This window comes from Mustelus asterias, unplaced genomic scaffold, assembly GCF_964213995.1.
Source record: "Mustelus asterias unplaced genomic scaffold, sMusAst1.hap1.1 HAP1_SCAFFOLD_44, whole genome shotgun sequence".
Classification (NCBI taxonomy): domain Eukaryota; kingdom Metazoa; phylum Chordata; class Chondrichthyes; order Carcharhiniformes; family Triakidae; genus Mustelus; species Mustelus asterias.
In genome coordinates this window covers 1,744,897-1,764,840 of record NW_027590121.1, presented here as the reverse complement: position 1 = coordinate 1,764,840, position 19,944 = coordinate 1,744,897, and the positions used below count along the sequence as shown (strand labels likewise).

The 19,944-nt window shown below is 46.7% G+C and overlaps 2 protein-coding genes and 1 non-coding gene across 3 annotated transcripts in view; 1 reads left to right on the top strand and 2 right to left on the bottom strand.

Annotated features, from left to right (window-relative positions):
- LOC144483022 (uncharacterized) overlaps positions 1–19,944 on the top strand; it is a 1,062,789-nt gene that overhangs the window by 9,033 nt on the left and 1,033,812 nt on the right. The gene's annotated exons all lie outside the window — the stretch shown is intronic.
- On the bottom strand, positions 3,030–11,509 carry LOC144483044 (uncharacterized). Its single transcript, XM_078201883.1, has 2 exons — positions 11,449–11,509; positions 3,030–5,246 (listed from the first exon to the last, which is right to left on the bottom strand). Exon 2 carries the CDS (start codon positions 4,594–4,596, stop codon positions 3,880–3,882), a length of 717 nt encoding a protein of 238 aa, XP_078058009.1. The 5' UTR covers positions 4,597–5,246; positions 11,449–11,509; the 3' UTR covers positions 3,030–3,879.
- trnad-guc (transfer RNA aspartic acid (anticodon GUC)) lies at positions 5,704–5,774 on the bottom strand. Its single transcript has one exon. It is a non-coding gene; the product is annotated as a tRNA-Asp (tRNA).

Sequence of the window (19,944 nt, the reverse complement as noted above, 5' to 3'; positions counted from 1 at the left end):
CATGATGGGGGCACCTGTCCATGAGATGATCACAAAGCCCCATAATGCCCAGATACTAATTTTATTGAACCTATAATGTATGTAATCTATCACCATTCTGATTGGATTGTGTCCAGCCGGGATGAGCTGAGTAACTGTATAAGAATTGATGATATTCTTTGTTGGGTGGAGTTGCGCATGGTCAGCCCCTGTGGCTTCTCCCCGCTGGCGTAACTCAATAAACTGTTTGTCGATTGAATCAGGCACAACACACTGGGTACATTACCACTTCATCCTTGGGAGTGGCCTGATCGGCCGTGGTCCAGAATAAATGTGGCCTTTGAGGGGGCCTTTCATGAATCACATGTGTTTGGTCGTTGTAAATGTGCATTCAAAATGGTTGGAAGCACAGATCATGAGTAATATTCCAGCTCCTGTGACAATAGAGAAGCTCTGTCAAATTTTCACAAGCCCTGGGTTACCAGATTGGCTTGTTTCAGATAATGACACTGTGTTAATAAGTGAGGTGTTTCAGGAATTCCTGTAAAGGAATGGTCTACGCCATGTGCGTACTGCACCGTTTCGTCTGGCTACAAATGGTCTGCATGATGTGGAGATGCCGGCGTCGGACTAGGGTAAACACAGTAAGAGTTTTAACAACACCAGGTTAAAGTCCAACAGGTTTATTTCTTCGCAAATGCATTTGTTCGCTCGTGGCATTTGCTAACAAATAAACCTGTTGGACTTTAACCTGGTGTTGTTAAACTTCTTACTGTACAAATGGGCGAGCAGAAAGAGCTGTTCAAACTCTGAAGGAGGGATTGAAGAGAATCGCAGGCGATACTTTAAGAACAAGCTCTCAAGATTTTTGTTCCAGTTTCGCATCACACCACAATCCACAACCGGACTCTCTCCTGTGGAATTTTTAGGTAGAAGGTTGAAGTCTCATCTGGATCTGCTTCATCCAGATCTCAGAGCAAAAGTGAGCAGGAGACAAGAGAAGCAGAAGGAGGGACACGACTACCGCGCCAAAGAGAGGCAGTTCAAACCGGGTGATCAGGTTTACATCAGAAACTTTGGGAGTAACTAAAGGTGGTTACCGGGAATAATTTTAAACCAAAGTGGTCTTGGGTGGTGAGACTGTAAAACGGAAGAGTTGTTCACAGACACCAAGACCATATTCGCTTGCGGTGTGACCCCGAGTCAGGAACAGTTTCAGAGTCAGCAACCATTACAGAGAACATGGCAGAGGGTCATGCTGCTGTGGATGTTCACCAGGAAATGGTTCCAGCTTTGCCAGTTGACTCTGCTGTGGGAGTGGAAGAGGAATGTTCATGTACAGATTCTCAAACTACCTCTTCACCTCCCATTCCAGAAACACCATTACAAGATTTACCAGTGGTATTGTACAGGTCGCAATGCAACCGCAAAGCTCCTGACAGACTTCCGTATTATTAAAGACATTACTTTGTTGTGTTTCTGTCCTAATGGGGGATTGAAATTTAAGGGGAGGAGAAGTGTTACAGAGTGTTCTTCTCAACCTCTCTCCCTTCTGAGCACGTGCGGGCTTTGGGCGGGGTTTCAGTCTGCAAGTCCAGGCTGGTTCCAATGCTCCTGTTTCCTTTTGTTTACCAATGAGTTTTAAACTTTGTCTTTAATTTATATAAAGAACATCCTGCTTTTAACAATGCATTCTACTACCTTATTTGTGGAGTGAAGTTCCCACAATTGTAAAACAGCCAGATTAGTTAAATGGACAGCTTGAACTGTAAAACAATTAAAGAATAAATGATTCCAGCGAAAATGAGTGTGAAACGGGCAGAGGGGCTGTGGGGAGTGTGAAGCCAATGTGGTCGAATAGCAACAAAGATTGTTTTAAAAAAGTTTATCAGTCACAAGTAAGCTTACATTAACACTGCAATGAAGTTATTGTGAAAATTCCCTAGTCACCACACTCCAGCGCCTGTTCGGGTAAATGATTCATTAATACAGATGTTAGGCTAGAAATGTAAATTTGAACACAAAAGTTTATAAAGTTTAGAATTATAAAGAATGGTTAAAATGCTGTGGGAATTATAAGATATTGCCTTCTGATGCCAACAGAATGGAAAAAACATAACAAGACTTGTTAGGGTGGCCCGGTGGCACACTGGTTAGCACTGCTGCCTCAGCGCCAGGGGCCTGGGTTTGATTCCCAGCTTGGGAGACTCTGTGGACTTTGCACGTTGTTCCCGTGTCCGCCTGGTTTTCTTCCGGGTGCTCTGGTTTCCTCCCACAGTTCGAAAGATGTGCTGGTTCGGTGCATTGACCATGCTAAATTCTCCCTCAGTGTAACCCAAACAGATGCCAGAGTGCGGTGACTCGGGGATTTTCCCAGGAACTTCATTTATTAGTGTCACAAGTCGGCTTACATTAACACTGCATTGAAGTTACTCTGAAAACCAGCATGTCTTTCGGACTGTGGGAGAAAACCGGAGCACCTGAAGGAAACCCACGCAGACATGGGGAGAATGTGCATACTGTGACCCAAGCCGGGAGTCGAACCCAGGCCCTAGCGCTGTGAGGCAGCAGTGCAAACCACTGTGCCCTACAGAGAGGTGTTGGGAGCTGTTGATTTTACAAGTTATCCATGTTTTCGGAGCCATCACTTCATGTCCTGGTCTGAAAAGGATAGAGAGAAATCTGTTCATAAGATCTTGGAGCAGAATTAGGCCATTCGGCCCATCGAATCTGCTCCATCATTCGATCATGGCTGATGTGCTCCTCATCCCCATGTTCCTGCCTTCTCCCCATAACATTTCATCAGTTCATACATTCAATTGTTAAAGCTGAGCTTTCTCCTTTTACTGTTAATCGATACTTACCTTTTTTATCTTTCTGACTTGTTACATTTCTAATGGTTAATAAACTTCCTGAATTCACCATTTAAAGTATTCTTTCGAGCCACATGGTTAAGTCACTGGAACCTGGTGTGATTGACAGTTATGGAGTTATTGTAAACAAGAGAACCTCATAAGTCTTAGTTCAAATAAATCAACATTCTCACAAATGAAATGCTATCCTTTATTACGAGAGAAATTGAACATAGAAGTAGATATTCTGCTTCAGTTATACAGGGCGTTACTGAGACTGCATCTTGAACACCGGGTGCAGCTTTGTCTCCAATTAAACAAAGGATCGTAGGATCCCTGCAGTACAGACAGAGGCCATTCTGCCCATCGAGTCTGTACCAAACAGCATCCCACCCAGACCCTATTCCCATAACCCCACACATTTACCCTGCTAATCCCCCCGACACAAGGGTCAATTTAGCATAGCCAATCCACCTAACCCGCACATCTTTGGACTGTGGGAGGAAACCGGAGCACCCGGATGAAACCCACACAGACATGGGGAGAACATGCAAACTCCACACAGACAGTGATCCAGGGTGGAATTGAACCCGGGTCCCTGGCGTTGTGAGGCAGCAGTGCTAACCACTGTGCTGCCCCATTTTATAAATACCATGGAAGCAGTTCAGAGGAGGTTTACTAGATTGATTCCCAATCCAGTAGTGTGAAATGTTAACTCTGTTTCTCTCTCCACAGATGCTGCCAGATCTGCTGCGTTTTTCCAGTCCTTTCTGTATTTATTTCAGATCTACCTGTAGTGGGGGGAAAAACACTATTTACTATCCAGGATAAAATAAATGTCCTTCATCAGCTTTTGTGGATCATTTCAGTGGCAATGTGCTCTCCCAGGCTCAAAGAGCATTAGCCCCACTGGAAGCAAAGTCGTGCGATCGGCCAGTCCAGCAGAAAGAATCTCTCCTACCCTTCCACTTCACCAACTATAAGAATAAACATGGTTCAGTCCTGGATGTGATTAATGGCAGGAATAACAGCAGAATCCAACCCGTCATCACTTGTGAACTTGCTGGTGTGTCCACAGGCTAGATGACTGAGTGAATCCCTTCCCACACACACAGCAAGTGAAAGGTCTCTCCCCAGTGTGAACTCGCTGGTGTATCCGCAGGTGGGATGACGTTCTAAATCTCTTTGAGCAGTGAGAGCAGCTGAACGGTCTGTCCTCAGTGTGAATGCGCTGGTGAATCATCAGTTCCCGAGAGCTTTTGAAATCACTTCCACAGTCAGAACATTTAAATGGTCTCTCATTGGTGTGAGTGAGATTGTGGTTCTGCAGGCTGGATGACTGAGTGAATCCCTTCCCACACACAGAGCAGGTGAACTGTCTCTCCACAGTGTGAACTCGCTGGTGTATCCGCAGGTGGGATGGCGTTCTAAATTTCTTTGCGCAGTGAGAGCAGCTGAACGGTCTCTCCCCAGTGTGAATGCGCTGGTGGGTAATCAGTTCCCGAGAGCTTTTGAAACCACTCCCACAGTCAGAGCATTTAAAGGGTCTCTCATTGCTATGAGTGACTTTGTGTTTTGACAGGTTGGATAACTGCGTAAATCCTTTCCCAAACACCAAGCAGGTGAACGGTCTCTCCCCAGTGTGAATGCGCTGGTGAATCATCAGTTCCCGAGAGGTTTTGAAATCACGCCCACAGTCAGAGCATTTAAAGGGTTTCTCATTGCTGTGAGTGACTTTGTGTTTCGACAGGTTGGATAACTGCATAAATCCTTTCCCACACACCAAGCAGGTGAATGGTCTCTCTCCAGTGTGAACACGCTGGTGTTTCGGCAGATCGGGTAAATGAGCGAATCTGTTCCCACACTCAAAGCAGATGAACGCTCTTTCTCCAGTATGAACCAGCTAATGACGCTGCAGATTATATAACCGAGTGAATCTCTTCCCACACACAGAGCAGGTGAATGGCCTCTCCCCGGTGTGACTGCGTCGATGAATTTCCAGTTTACAGGGAGCTCTGTATCTCTTCCCACAGTCCCCACATTTCCACCGTTTCTCCATGGTGCGGGTGTCCTTGTGACTCTCCAGGTTAAACAATCAGTTAAATCTCACACAACACGGGTACAGTCTCTCCCCGCTGTGAATGCTGCAATGTATTTTCAGGCTGTGTAACTGGTTAAAGCTCTTTCCACACTCAGTGCAGTGGAACACTGTCACTCGGGAGTATCTGTGCCTTGGTGCTTTTCCAGTCACATTGATATTAAAGGCCTGTTGACGCAGACAGAACAGAGAAACATTTCTCCTTCTAGATTCAAAGGCTGATAATATTCAGGTCCGATGAATTGAGTGAGGGTGTCAGATGCTGATGTGATGTTTGTTTCAAGATTTTGGTCTGTCAATCCTCACCTTCTCATATCCTGTAAACGAGTTTGAAAAATTCATCAATGTCAGCACAGGATAGAAATTCAGAACAGACAATTCTAGTTTCTGTGGAACATTCTTCCTCTCTCATTCCCCAAAAGCTGTAAATCTCCATCCCACACACTCTCCCTCCATTCTCACTCTGCTGTATCTAATATTCACCCTCCCAATTCTCCTGAAGGTGCTGATTGAGGCTGATTGACAGATCCATGCTCACTGCTTCCTGTCCTGGACACAGAGAGCTGGAAATCTCCATGCAGGCTGCCAGACAGATCTATGTCTATCTGACTGGACTAACAATGTGTGGAATGTACAGACTGGATTCACTTCCTTTCCCTTCAGTTGCTGCAAGTTCCCAATTTCCCCCAGAATGAGAAAAGAAATGGAAAGGGGGAGAAAAGAAAGTGTTTTACTCACAGATGTGGGCCTCTTTTAAGGTAAAAGAAGCGGCTTTGCATTGCCCAGGAATCGAACCCAGGCCTCCCGCATGACAGGCAAGAATTCTACCACTGAACCACCAATGCACAGGGCAGAGAAAGCTGCTCAGTTCTTTCAACCAGTGCTTTCACATGCAAAGAAATGTTGACGATTTGCAGCAGCAAATTCAATGCTGCTAACACACCCAACAACACTGTTGGTTTCTTTTTGTTTATTACAAATACGTTAATACAAAACAATTACAAATACACAAAGAACAAATGTGAAAAAATACATTACCAATGGCTAACGCCATCCATTTATCAGTTACTACCTTCCATTTCGGAAGGGTTCATCGTCAATTACAGTTTTCCAGTGCATGTTGCCCTCAAAATACACCTCCATTTACAAATCATAATCTACAAATCTACAAACATTAACACAACACTACAACTGTACACAACAAAAAATAAACACTGAAGCATAAGGGCACCGTCCCCTGGGTTTGTCCACCTGCCGGGGGATGCAACCCTCCAGTGGTACTCATATCCGGGGGTTACACCTTACGGATGTTCAGTCGGAGGGGGAAATGGGGAAACCACCCCGCCTACTCAATCCGGAATCCCTTCCGGAATTTCAGCCGGGGCGGTGGGAGAGTCTCTCCAGGGTACTCAGTTCGGGCCTGCCTTCCCAATTTTTCTCCCGGAGAATAAAAATCCCTCTGGTGTTACTATGTCCGGGGCTTCACCACCCAGAACTTTCCCCAAGTGGATGTCACACCCCCCGGGGGTGACTTTATCCAGGGGGGGATGCCCCCCAGGCCACAAATACCGCAAGAAAATAGACGGGGGCCGGAACAAACCACCAACTATCATAACAGGAAAACCACATATTACAATAACAAACAATCCATGAACAACCATACAATTGTGAAACATTTCGGAGGCATCGCCTTCCAGAGCTTCGCCCATCAACATTCCACCGTCCGAAGTCGACAACGCTCAACTACAGTCCTCCAAAGTCCACCACTCCGGGCCAGAACTTCCAAAATCACACCCACTGGGGCTGCACCGTCTGCGGTCACACCTTCCGCGGCTGAACCTTCCGAAACCATAGTTCCCAAATGGCTCCTTATTGGCTTGGGTCTTCCGAGATTGCATCTACCTGGGCCACGCCTTTCGAGGCACAGGAATCCCAGCGAGAGCAGCATTCAACAAGCCCCAGCCGAAACAAAAAGTTCTTGCACAAGTCACGAACCCAAGCACTTGAAACAGAAACTTCACGCCGACCAAGGCGTTCCTCCCAGCGGCCACATTTCCAAAAGCTCACCGCAAGGCGCGCATTAAGCCCGCCTTGAACTCCTTATCCTCTGCCCGCCCCCTGCCTGGAGCACACTATACTGGCCAACACGCAAAGCGAACGGCCAATATGGTGGACTGGCTGGACAATCCAATCTTTCCCACTCACAGATGTTGGTTTCTTTTTGTTTATTACAAATACGTTAATACAAAACAATTACAAATACACAAAGAACAAATGTGAAAAAAATACATTACCAGTGGCTAACGCCATCCATTTATCAGTTACTACCTTCCATTTCGGAAGGGTTCATCATCAATTACAGTTTTCCAGGGCATTGCCCTCAAAATACACCTCCATTTACAAATCATAATCTACAAATCTACAAACATTAACACAACACTACAACTGTACACAACAAAAAATAAACACTGAAGCATAAGGGCACCGTCCCCTGGGTTTTTCCCCTGCCGGGGGATGCAACCCTCCAGAGGTACTCAGGTCCGGGGGTTCCACCTGACGGATGTTCGACTGGAGGCGGGGGGACAGGAAAACCACCCCGAACCTACTCAATCCGGACTGCCTTCCGGATTTTCGGCTGGGGCGGTGGGAAAAGCTCTCCGGGATACTCAATTCGGCCTGCCTTCCCAATTTTTCTCCCGGAGAACAAAACCCCCCCGGTGTTACCCCTCTGGGTGCCCCGGACACTTTCCCCAACTGGATGTCACACCCCCCGGGGGTCACTCTATCCAGGGGGGGGGGGAGGGGGATACCCCCCAGGCCACAAACAATGCAAAGATTTTCCGTTGGTTAGTACAAACACGATATTACAAAACAATTACAAATGAACAAAGAACAAATCTGAAAAATACATTACCAATGGCTAACACCATCCATTTATCAATTACTACCTTCCATTTCGGAAGGGTTCATCATCAATTACAGTTTTCCAGGGCATTGCCCTCAAAATACACCTCCATTTACAAATCATAATCTACAAATCTACAAACATTAACACAACACTACAACTGTACACAACAAAAAATAAACACTGAAGCATAAGGGCACCGTCCCCTGGGTTTGTCCACCTGCCGGGGGATGCAACCCTCCAGTGGTACTCATATCCGGGGGTTACACCTTACGGATGTTCAGCCGGAGGGGGGAAATGGGGGAAACCACCCCGAACCTACTCAATCCGGAATCCCTTCCGGAATTTCAGCCGGGGCGGTGGGAGAGTCTCTCCAGGGTACTCAGTTCGGGCCTGCCTTCCCAATTTTTCTCCCGGAGAATAAAAATCCCTCTGGTGTTACTATGTCCGGGGCTTCACCACCCAGAACTTTCCCCAAGTGGATGTCACACCCCCCGGGGGTGACTTTATCCAGGGGGGGATGCCCCCCAGGCCACAAATAACGCAAGAAAATAGACGGGGGCCGGAACAAACCACCAACTATCATAACAGGAAAACCACATATTACAATAACAAACAATCCATGAACAACCATACAATTGTGAAACATTTCGGAGGCATCGCCTTCCAGAGCTTCGCCCATCAACATTCCACCGTCCGAAGTCGACAACGCTCAACTACAGTCCTCCAAAGTCCACCACTCCGGGCCAGAACTTCCAAAATCACACCCACTGGGGCTGCACCGTCTGGGGTCACACCTTCCGCGGCTGAACCTTCCGAAACCATAGTTCCCAAATGGCTCCTCCCTGGCTTGGGTCTTCCGAGATTGCATCTACCTGGGCCACGCCTTTCAAGGCACAGGAATCCCAGCGAGAGCAGCATTCAACAAGCCCCAGCCGAAACAAAAAGTTCTTGCACAAGTCACGAACCCAAGCACTTGAAACAGAAACTTCACGCCGACCAAGGCGCTCCTCCCAGCGGCCACATTTCCAAAAGCTCACCGCAAGGCGCGCATTAAGCCCGCCTTGAACTCCTTATCCTCTGCCCGCCCCCTGCCTGGAGCACACTATACTGGCCAACACGCAAAGCGAACGGCCAATATGGTGGACTGGCTGGACAATCCAATCTTTCCCACTCACAGATGTTGGCGACAGGAGGAAGTTTCAGTCTATCTGAAGATCAATCTTCATTCACACAAAGCCCGCGCTCTGATTGGGTGGAAGACCAGAGTCCTTCCGGTCCTCCAACTCTTCCCATTGGTCAACACCTCAGCATGAAGATCAGAGGGTGGGTTCTCCCCCGCACATGCGCAGCTTCCCCTCTCCCTCGCACATTTGCAGTCCCGGGCCGGGGAGAGGGGGAGATCCCCGAGCGGCTTCTCTGACGGAGCCGTCAGCCGGTGCCTGGAAACCTTGGTTCGATGTGGTGTAGGGGGAGGGGAACAATGGGTGGGGGCGGGGCTCCCGGGTCCGCGCGCCCGGGCCTGCGCACTGGAACCCGGAGACGTCACTGCGGAGCAGAGAGATTCCTATTGGCTGATTCAGACGCTCTATCGTGGCGTCACAATGCGGACGTTGGCCAATAAGCTTCAGAGTGAAACTTCCGCCTCTGGGCAACATCTTTTCTTTTCTTTTTCTTTTCTCCCCCTTTCCATTTCTTTCCTCATTCTGGGGGAAATTGGGGACTTGCAGCAACTGAAGGGAATGAAGTGAATCTGTATATTCCACACATTTTTACTCCAGTAATGTAGACATTTATCTGTCTGGCAGCCTGCATGGAAAGTTTCAGCACTCTGCGTCCAGGGCAGGAAGCAGTGAGCATGGATCTGTCAATCACACATGAGGACGGCCTCAACCGGGATCTTGGGTTCATGTCACACTATCTGTAACCCCCACGACTTGCCTGGACTTGCAAAATCTCACTAACTGTCCTGGCTAGAGACAATACACATCTCTTTAACCTGTGCTTAACCCTCTCTCCACTCACATTGTCTGTACCTTTAAGACTTGAATACCTGTAAAGACTCGCATTCCAACCATTATCTTGAAAATTGAGTTTGTGTCTCTGTGCCCTGTTTGTGAACAGAACTCCCACTCACCTGATGAAGGGGCAGCGCTCCAAAAGCCTGTGGCTTATGCTACCAAATAAACCTGTTGGACTTTAACCTGGTGTTGTGAGACTTCTTTCCGTGCTTACCCCAGTCCAACGCCGGCATCTCCACACTCTGAGTGGAAACAGAGAGAAGTAGGAGAGGCCGGAGGTGAGGAGAGAGATTTTATACATCTACAAATCAACAGGAACTTTGACAGAATTCAAAGATGTGCGGGTTAGGTTGATTGGCCATGCTAAAAATTGCCCCTCAGAGTCCTGAGATGCGTAGGTTAGAGGGATTAGTGGGTAAAATATGTAGGGATATGGGGGAAGGGCCTGGGTGGGATTGTGGTCGGTGCAGACTCGATGGGCCGAATGGCCTCCTTCTGCACTGTAGGGTTTTTATGATTTCTATGAATTTCCAAACCCTGTGAACATCATCAGCTCCAAGTTCCTCTCCAACTCACACACCATCCTGACTTGTCTGACATCCAGTACTGAAAGAACAGAAATTTATTTCATATAAATACTGGGAAGACTGAACCCATTGTGTTCAGTCCCCACTACAAACTCCACTCCCTCACCAACAACTTTATCTCTCCTCCTGGCAACTGTCTGAGGCTGAACCAGGCTGTTCACAACCAGGGTGAAATAGTTCATCCCAAGATGAGCTTCCAGCCACATGTCCACATCATCATCAAGACCACCTTCATTCATAGATGCATTAATAGTAATTAATTAACAATAATGAATAATAAAATACAGTGTGGAAGGAGGCCATTCAGCCCATTGAGCCTGCACCGACAACAATCCCATCCAGGCCCTAACCACATATTTACCTGTTAATCCCCCTGATACCAAGTGGCAATTTATCATGGCCAATCCGTCGAACCAGCACATCTTTGGACTGTGGAAGGAAACCGGAACACCCGGAGGAAACCCACACAGACACGGGGAGAATGTAGAAACTCTGCACAGACAATGACCCGAGGCTGGAATTGAACCCGGGTCCCTGGCGCTGTTAGGCAGCTGCACTAACCACTGTGCCACCGGGTCACATGTCAGTGTCATCGCCCGACTCCAGCCCAGTCTCAGCTCATCTGGAACCCTCACCCATTCCATTGTGACGTCACACTATCACCCATTCCATTGTGACATCACACTCGCACCCATTCCATTGTGATGTCACACTCTCACCCATTCCATTGTGATGTCACACTCACCCATTCCATTGTAACGTCACACCCTCACCCATTCCATTGTGACGTCAGGGCTTCACTCTCCGATCACAATCCCTGCCGGCCTCCCACATGCAGCCTCAATGGCGGCAGTCAGCCCGGGTCTAACACTACAAGCTGCCGCTCCATTTGGTACAAAGGGGGGGACCGGGAAGTTCATTTCCGGGGTTTGGGTTTGAACAACATGTTTACAAAGTCTCTCCACCCACCCGCCACATTTAAGATTCCCCGCACGCCGCCCTCTACCTCGGATTGATCTCGCTTCCGAGTAAAAACCATCCGTCTGTCCGTCGCCATTACCCGTACTGCGCATGCTTCAGGTCCCGCCCCTCGTTCACTCCGATTGGTTGGAGGACCAGCCGCTCCCGCTCGGTCCCCCAGTCCTGCCCCCTCTTCCTATTGGACCGGAGCTGCCGTCAATCAGTCCCCGGGCATTGTGATGTGGAGCATGCGCAGTGTCATTGCTGTCCTTGGCGCTTGTTTGTCCCGGAGAAGCGGAGTCAGCGTTAGGCGGTGGCTGGGAGGATTTGGAAACACTTTGTGGATCCGCAAACCCTTCAGAATCATTGTCAGCTCCCTGGTTTGCAGCTGCGGGGCTTCTCCCTCCCTCCCGGGAACAGGCCCAGGTTAACGGCCCCATCCTGGCTCAGCCACTGGAGGATGGTTCACATCAGAGGATGGGGGAGGGGGACAATAAATAAGAGGTTACACTTTGGCCTCAAATCAATGAGGACTCTGATCTCTGGGAAGGAAGGAAACCCTGGGAGGTGGGCGGGGAGGATTCACAAACACCCGCTGGAGGCCCCAACACCCCCAGTAAAAAGCTGCAGCTCCCGAGTTTGCAGCTTTTTCCCGGGAGGGAGTTGGGGAAGTTTTGTGGAGACAATTCCTGGCTGGTTCAGTTAGTGGTTCCTGGAGCTCAGAAACCCCGAGTTAGAATCCTGAACCCCACACTGGGTGGTTGTTTTATTAAATACGTTTTATTTATTCATCATCTGTTGAAGAAAATATTAATTTGTTTTGAAAAATCATTTTATAGCATTTGTGAAAATACCCATTAAAATAGCAATTCTCCCAAAGTATTTCATAGAATCCCTACAGTGCTGAAGGAGGTTATTCGGCCCATCGAGTCTGCACCAACAACAATCCCACCTCGGCCCTGTTCCCGTAACCCCACATATGTAACCTGCTAATCCCTCTAACCTACTCATCCCAGGACACGAAGAGGCAATTTAGCACGGCCAATGCACCTAACTGGCGCATCTTTGGATGATGGGAGGTAACCGGAGCATCTGGAGAAAACGCACGCCGACATGGGAAGAACGGGCAGACTCCACACAGACAGTGACCCAAGTTGGGAATCAAACCCAGGTCCCTGGAGCTGTGAGGCAGCAGTGCTAACCACTGTGCTGCCGTCATTGCTGATGAGAATTTTAATTTACTGACTTGGGAATTAGTTCTCGGGAATAGTCATTCTGAAAATGACCATGAGAATGTGTTTTTAATTTACCACAAAATGCCAGATTTCAGTTTGCATTTCAAAATTGAATTGAGAATGTCTGGGAGCAAATGGTAAAATGAGGTTTGAGACACCAGCTGCAATTATTTTCTGTGACTGATGATACCTTTGTGCCTGTGCAGGAGGTAATTCCCCTGCTGTTGTGGCACAAATAAAATGGAGCCTTTCCTCGGAACAGGCCCATGTTAATGGTCACTGTGGTGTTTCATTGGTGGGCAGAGCACATGTGACTATTGTGGTAACAACAGAGTCAGTGGGGCTGCACGTCCCCTGACTTGGAAGGAAAATAATTGACTCCTTGATTGTACTCTCAATCTGCACATGGTCTGGAGGACTGAATCCAGCTGGAGGGAGAGGGAGCTGAGCTCAGAGTGGAGATGGGGCAATGAGTTTGATTTCAGCTGAGGGACAAGAGAGAGTGTGTGGGATGGGGATTACAGCTCAAGATAAATAAGATGGAGAAATGTTTCGTGGAAACTGAAATTGTCAGTTCTGAAGTAGTTTTTTAAAACTCTTTTTGCAGGGAGCTACAAGAGGAGGATTCACAGACAGGAAACTCAAACTAAACTTCAGATCAAAGTCTGACAGAGCCATTCGATTCATCATGACCTGAATATGATTGCTTTTGACAGTGGAGGGAGAAATCATTCCCTGTTTTGTCAGTGGGAGAAAATTTCAAAATTCAATGTGACAGAAAAAGAACTGAGACACACATACACACACACACTCCAGTGAACTGACTGTGAATCGAGCTTTAACCAGTAACACAGCCTGAAAAACATCACACCATTCACAGTGGGGAGAAACCATACACATGGTGTATATGTGGATGAGGCTTCAACTAATCATCCAACCTGGAGAGACAGAAGGACACCAGCACCGTGGACAAACCGTGGAAATGTGAGGATTGTGGTAAAGGATTCAATCATCCATCCCGGTTGGAAACCCATCGACACGGTCACATTGGGGCTGGGAAAATGGAGAAACCATGGAAATGTGATGATTGTGGTAAAGGATTCAATTATCCATACTTGCTGGAAAACCATAGACACAGTCACACTGGAGAGAGGCCATTCATCTGTTCTGTGTGTGGGAAAGGATTCACTACCTCATCCCACCTGCTGTTACACCAGCGAATTCACACTGAGGAGAGGCCGTTCAGCTGCTCCACCTGTGGAAAGGGGTTCTCATGTTCATCCAACCTCAGTGCACATCAGCGAGTTCACACTGGGGAGAGATCGTTCACCTGCTCCTTGTGTGGGAAGGATTTTGCTGGGCCATCCGGTCTTTGGTCACACCAGCGAATTCGCACAGGAGAGAAGCCATTCACCTGTTCTGTGTGTGGTAAGAGATTCACTCTGTCATCTAACCTGCTGTCACACCAGCGAGTTCACACAGAGGAGAGACCGTTCAGCTGCACTTCCTGTGGAAAGAGGTTCAGGTCTTCATCCAACCTCAGTGCACACAAGCGAGTTCACACTGGGGAAAGGCCGTTCACCTGTTCCACGTGTGGGAGGGAATTCACCAATTCATCCGGCCTCCTGTCACATCAGTGAATTCACACTGAGGAGAAGCCATTTATTTGCACATACTGTGGAAAGAGTTTCAGGCAGTTATCAATCCTCACTGCACATCAACGCACTCACACTGGGGAGAGACCATTCACTTGCTCCATGTGTGGGAAGGGATTCACTCAGTCTGGCAGCCTGCATTTACACGAGCTCACCCACACTGGGGAGAGGCCATTCACCTGCTCTGTGTGTGGGAAGGGATACACTCGGTCATCCCACTTGCTGACACATCTGTAAGTTCACAATTGTCTGCAGGAGTTGGATTTTGCAGTTACTGCTGCTGTTAATCACATCCAGGATTGATAGTCTGACAATATTTGGTTTGTTTCTGCTGACATTAACAATCACTACAACTGGCTGAAGTTTAATGTTCTGAAATGTCACTGATTTTCAGGGTTGCTGTGTCCCTTTTTGAATGCACCATATGTGATTTTTTTAATTCAGGAACTCTCAACAGGACCCGGCACTGCACTGGCAAAGATATTCATAGTAAGAGATTGAACAACACCAGGTTAAAGTCCAACAGGTTTATTTGGTAGCAAATACCATTAGCTTTCGGAGCGCTGCTCCTTCGTCAGATGGAGTGGAAATCTGCTCTCAAGCAGGGCACAGAGACACGGAAATCAAGTTACAGAATACTGATTAGAATGCGAATCTCTACAGCCAGCCAGGTCTTAAAGATACAGACAATGTGAGTGGAGGGAGCATTAAGCACAGGTTAAAGAGATGGAGGGAGCATTAAGCACAGGTTAAAGAGATGTGTATTGTCTCCAGACAGGACAGCCAGTGAGATTTTGCAAGTCCAGGCAAGCTGTGGGGGTTACTGATAGTGTGATAAACCCAAGTTCCTGGTTTAGGCCGTCCTCATGTGCGGAACTTGGCTATCAGTTTCTGCTCAGCGACTCTGCGTTGTCGTGTGTCGTGAAGGCCACCTTGGAGAACGCTTACCCGAAGATCAGAGGCTGAATGCCCGTGACTGCTGAAGTGCTCCCCCACATGAGGAGAACAGTCTTGCCTGGTGATTGTCGAGCGGTGTTCATTCATCCGTTGTCATCGCGTCTGCATGGTGCTGGCAGCTAATTAGTGGAAAGTATCACTCGTGTAACCACGACATAGTTTCAGAATGAAACAGATTAGTGTTCCCTCTGTATTGTGCAGCCTTGTGATTGTGCTAAAGGCCATCACTTTCCGATCTGAAAAGTGCCTGGGTCAAGGTCAAATTACCCCAGAAAGGGACATTTTCTCTCAAATCTGAAGCAACAGGTTAAACAAATCATTTCACACTGAAACACATCTTCAACGTTGCGCTAGTTTGTTCAGTTACACACTTGGTTGTCACGTGACTCTGGTTGGCGCATTCCTGAGCCTCATTGGAGGGATTCCTCACATGAGCCGAGTTTGAGGAGAGTATCTCTGGCCTCCAGTGATGCAGGCGCTGAATCTATTCCTGGAAAAAACACGTTTGGAATATTGTGATAATGCTGTCTGAATCCATCAGGACAATTTTGGATTCAAGTATGGGGGCGATAATGTTCACTGTTTTATATTTTGGTCTGGGGGGGATAATGTTCACTGTTTTATATTCGGGTCTGGGGGGGATAATGTTCACTGTTTTATATTCGGGTCTGGGGGGGATAATGTTCACTGTTTTATATTCGGGTCTGGGGGATAATGTTCACTGTTTTATATTCGGGTCTGGGGGGGATAATGTTCACTGTTTTATATTTGGGTCTGGGGGGGATAATGTTCATTGTTTTATATTTGAGTCTGGCGGGGATAATGTTCACTGTTTTATATTCGGGTCCGGGGGGGATAATGTTCACTGTTTTATATTCGGGTCTGGGCGATAATGTTCACTGTTTTCTATTCGGGTCTGGGGGGGATAATGTTCACTGTTTTATATTTAGGTCTGGGGAATAATGTTCACTGTTTTATATTCGGGTCTGGGGGGGATAATGTTCACTGTTTTATATTCGGGTCTGGGGGGATAATGTTCACTGTTTTATATTCGGGTCTGGGTGATAATGTTCACTGTTTTATATTCGGGTCTGGGAGATAATGTTCACTGTTTTATATTCGGGTCTGGGGGGGATAATGTTCACTGTTTTATATTCGGGTCTGGGGGGATAATGTTCACTGTTTTATATTTGGGTCTGGGGAAGAATGTTCACTGTTTTATATTCGGGTCTGCGGGGGGGGATAATGTTCACTGTTTTATATTCGGGTCTGGGGGGATAATGTTCACTGTTTTATATTCGGGTCTGGGGGGGATAATGTTCACTGTTTTATATTCGGGTCTGGGGGATAATGTTCACTGTTTTATATTCGGGTCTGGGAGATAATGTTCACTGTTTTATATTCGGGTCTGGGGGGGATAATGTTCACTGTTTTATATTCGGGTCTGGGGGATAATGTTCACTATTTTATATTTGGGTCTGGGGAAGAATGTTCACTGTTTTATATTCGGGTCTGCGGGGGGGGGATAATGTTCACTGTTTTATATTCGGGTCTGGGGGGGATAATGTTCACTGTTTCATATTCGGGTCTGGGGGATAATGTTCACTGTTTTATATTCGGGGTTGGGGGGGATAATGTTCACTGTTTTATATTCGGGTCTGGGGGGATAATGTTCACTGTTTTATATTTGGGTCTGGGGAAGAATGTTCACTGTTTTATATTCGGGTCTGCGGGGGGGGATAATGTTCACTGTTTTATATTTGGGTCTGGGGGGGATAATGTTCACTGTTTTATATTCGGGTCTGGGGGGATAATGTTCACTGTTTTATATTCGGGTCTGGGGGGGATAATGTTCACTGTTTTATATTCGGGTCTGGGGGATAATGTTCACTGTTTTATATTCGGGTCTGGGGGGGATAATGTTCACTGTTTTATATTCGGGTCTGGAGGATAATGTTCACTGTTTTATATTCGGGTCTGGGGGATAATGTTCAGTTTTATATTCGGGTCTGGGGGGATAATGTTCACTGTTTTATATTCGGGTCTGGGGGATAATGTTCACTATTTTATATTTGGGTCTGGGGGATAATGTTCACTGTTTTATATTCGGGTCTGGGGGATAATGTTCACTGTTTTATATTCGGGTCTGGGGGGGATAATGTTCACTGTTTTATATTCGGGTCTGGGGGGGATAATGTTCACTGTTTTATATTCGGGTCTGGGGGATAATGTTCACTGTTTTATATTCGGGTCTGGGGGGAATAATGTTCACTGTTTTATATTCGGGTCTGGGGGATAATGTTCACTGTTTTATATTCGGGTCTGGGGGTGATAATGTTCACTGTTTTATATTCGGGTCTGGGGGGAATAATGTTCACTGTTTTATATTCGGGTCTGGGGGGGATAATGTTCACTGTTTTATATTCGGGTCTGGGGGGGGTAATGTTCACTGTTTTATATTCGGGTCTGGGGGGATAATGTTCACTGTTTTATATTCGGGTCTGGGGGATAATGTTCACTGTTTTATATTCGGGTCTGGGGGGGATAATGTTCACTGTTTTATATTCGGGTCTGGGGGATAATGTTCACTATTTTATATTTGGGTCTGGGGAAGAATGCTCACTGTTTTATATTCGGGTCTGGGAGATAATGTTCACTGTTTTATATTCGGGTCTGAGGGGGATAATGTTCACTGTTTTATATTCGGGTCTGGGAGATAATGTTCACTGTTTTATATTCGGGTCTGGCAGATAATGTTCACTGTTTTATATTTGGGTCTGGGGGGGATAATGTTCACTGTTTTATATTCGGGTCTGGGGGGATAATGTTCACTGTTTTATATTCGGGTCTGGGAGATAATGTTCACTGTTTTATATTCGGGTCTGGGGGGGATAATGTTCACTGTTTTATATTCGGGTCTGGGGGATAATGTTCACTGTTTTATATTCGGGTCTGGGGGGGATAATGTTCACTGTTTTATATTCGGGTCTGGGGGATAATGTTCACTGTTTTATATTCGGGTCTGGGGGGGATAATGTTCACTGTTTTATATTCGGGTCTGGGGGATAATGTTCACTGTTTTATATTCGGGTCTGGGGGGGATAATGTTCACTGTTTTATATTCGGGTCTGGGAGATAATGTTCACAGTTTTATATTCGGGTCTGGGGGGGATAATGTTCACTGTTTTATATTCGGGTCTGGGGGGATAATGTTCACTGTTTTATATTCGGGTCTGGGGGATAATGTTCACTGTTTTATATTCGGGTCTGGGGGATAATGTTCACTGTTTTATATTCGGGTCTGGGAGGGATAATGTTCACTGTTTTATATTCGGGTCTGGGGGGGATAATGTTCACTGTTTTATATTCGGGTCTGGGGGATAATGTTCACTGTTTTATATTCGGGTCTGGGGGGGATAATGTTCACTGTTTTATATTCGGGTCTGGGGGATAATGTTCACTGTTTTATATTCGGGTCTGGGGGGGATAATGTTCACTGTTTTATATTCGGGTCTGGGAGATAATGTTCACAGTTTTATATTCGGGTCTGGGGGGGATAATGTTCACTGTTTTATATTCGGGTCTGGGGGGATAATGTTCACTGTTTTATATTCGGGTCTGGGGGATAATGTTCACTGTTTTATATTCGGGTCTGGGGGATAATGTTCACTGTTTTATATTCGGGTCTGGGAGGGATAATGTTCACTGTTTTATATTCGGGTCTGGGGGGGATAATGTTCACTGTTTTATATTCGGGTCTGGAGGGGATAATGTTCACTGTTTTATATTCGGGTCTGGGGGATAATGTTCACTGTTTTATATTCGGGTCTGGGGGGGATAATGTTCACTGTTTTATATTCGGGTCTGGGGGGGATAATGTTCGCTGTTTTATATTCGGGTCTGGGGGGAGAATGTTCACTGTTTTATATTCGGGTCTGGGGGGGATAATGTTCACTGTTTTATATTCGGGTCTGGGGGGATAATGTTCGCTGTTTTATATTCGGGTCTGGGGGATAATGTTCACTGTTTTATATTCGGGTCTGGGGGAGAATGTTCACTGTTTTATATTTGGGTCTGGGGGGGGATAATGTTCACTGTTTTATATTCGGGTCTGGGGGGAGAATGTTCACTGTTTTATATTCGGGTCTGGGGGGATAATGTTCGCTGTTTTATATTCGGGTCTGGGGGATAATGTTCACTGTTTTATATTTGGGTCTGGGGGAGAATGTTCACTATTTTATATTTGGGTCTGGGGGGGATAATGTTCACTGTTTTATATTCGGGTCTGGGGGGGATAATGTTCACTGTTTTATATTCGGGTCTGGGGGATAATGTTCACTGTTTTATATTTGGGTCTGGGGGATAATGTTCACTGTTTTATATTTGGGTCTGGGAGATAATGTTCACTGTTTTATATTCGGGTCTGGGGGGGATAATGTTCACTGTTTTATATTCGGGTCTGGGGGGGATAATGTTCACTGTTTTATATTCGGGTCTGGGGGGGATAATGTTCACTGTCTGGGGTTTGTGAGCTCGGGTTTATTCTGCCGACGGTGCATTCTCGGTTGTCAGAGCTCTCATTAAAAGCCCTAATTTCCAGTCAGTGACTGAGTTGTCTCTGATGGGATGGAGAATCAGAGTGGGGGTAATGTGCTTCATGGACAGCGATGGGTTGGAATGAGTATAAAATAAACC

Bases quoted from the DNA above. Each gene is read 5' to 3' on its own strand.
- LOC144483044 (XM_078201883.1), bottom strand. From the start codon at position 4,596: ATGCAGTTATCCAACCTGTCGAAACACAAAGTCACTCACAGCAATGAG.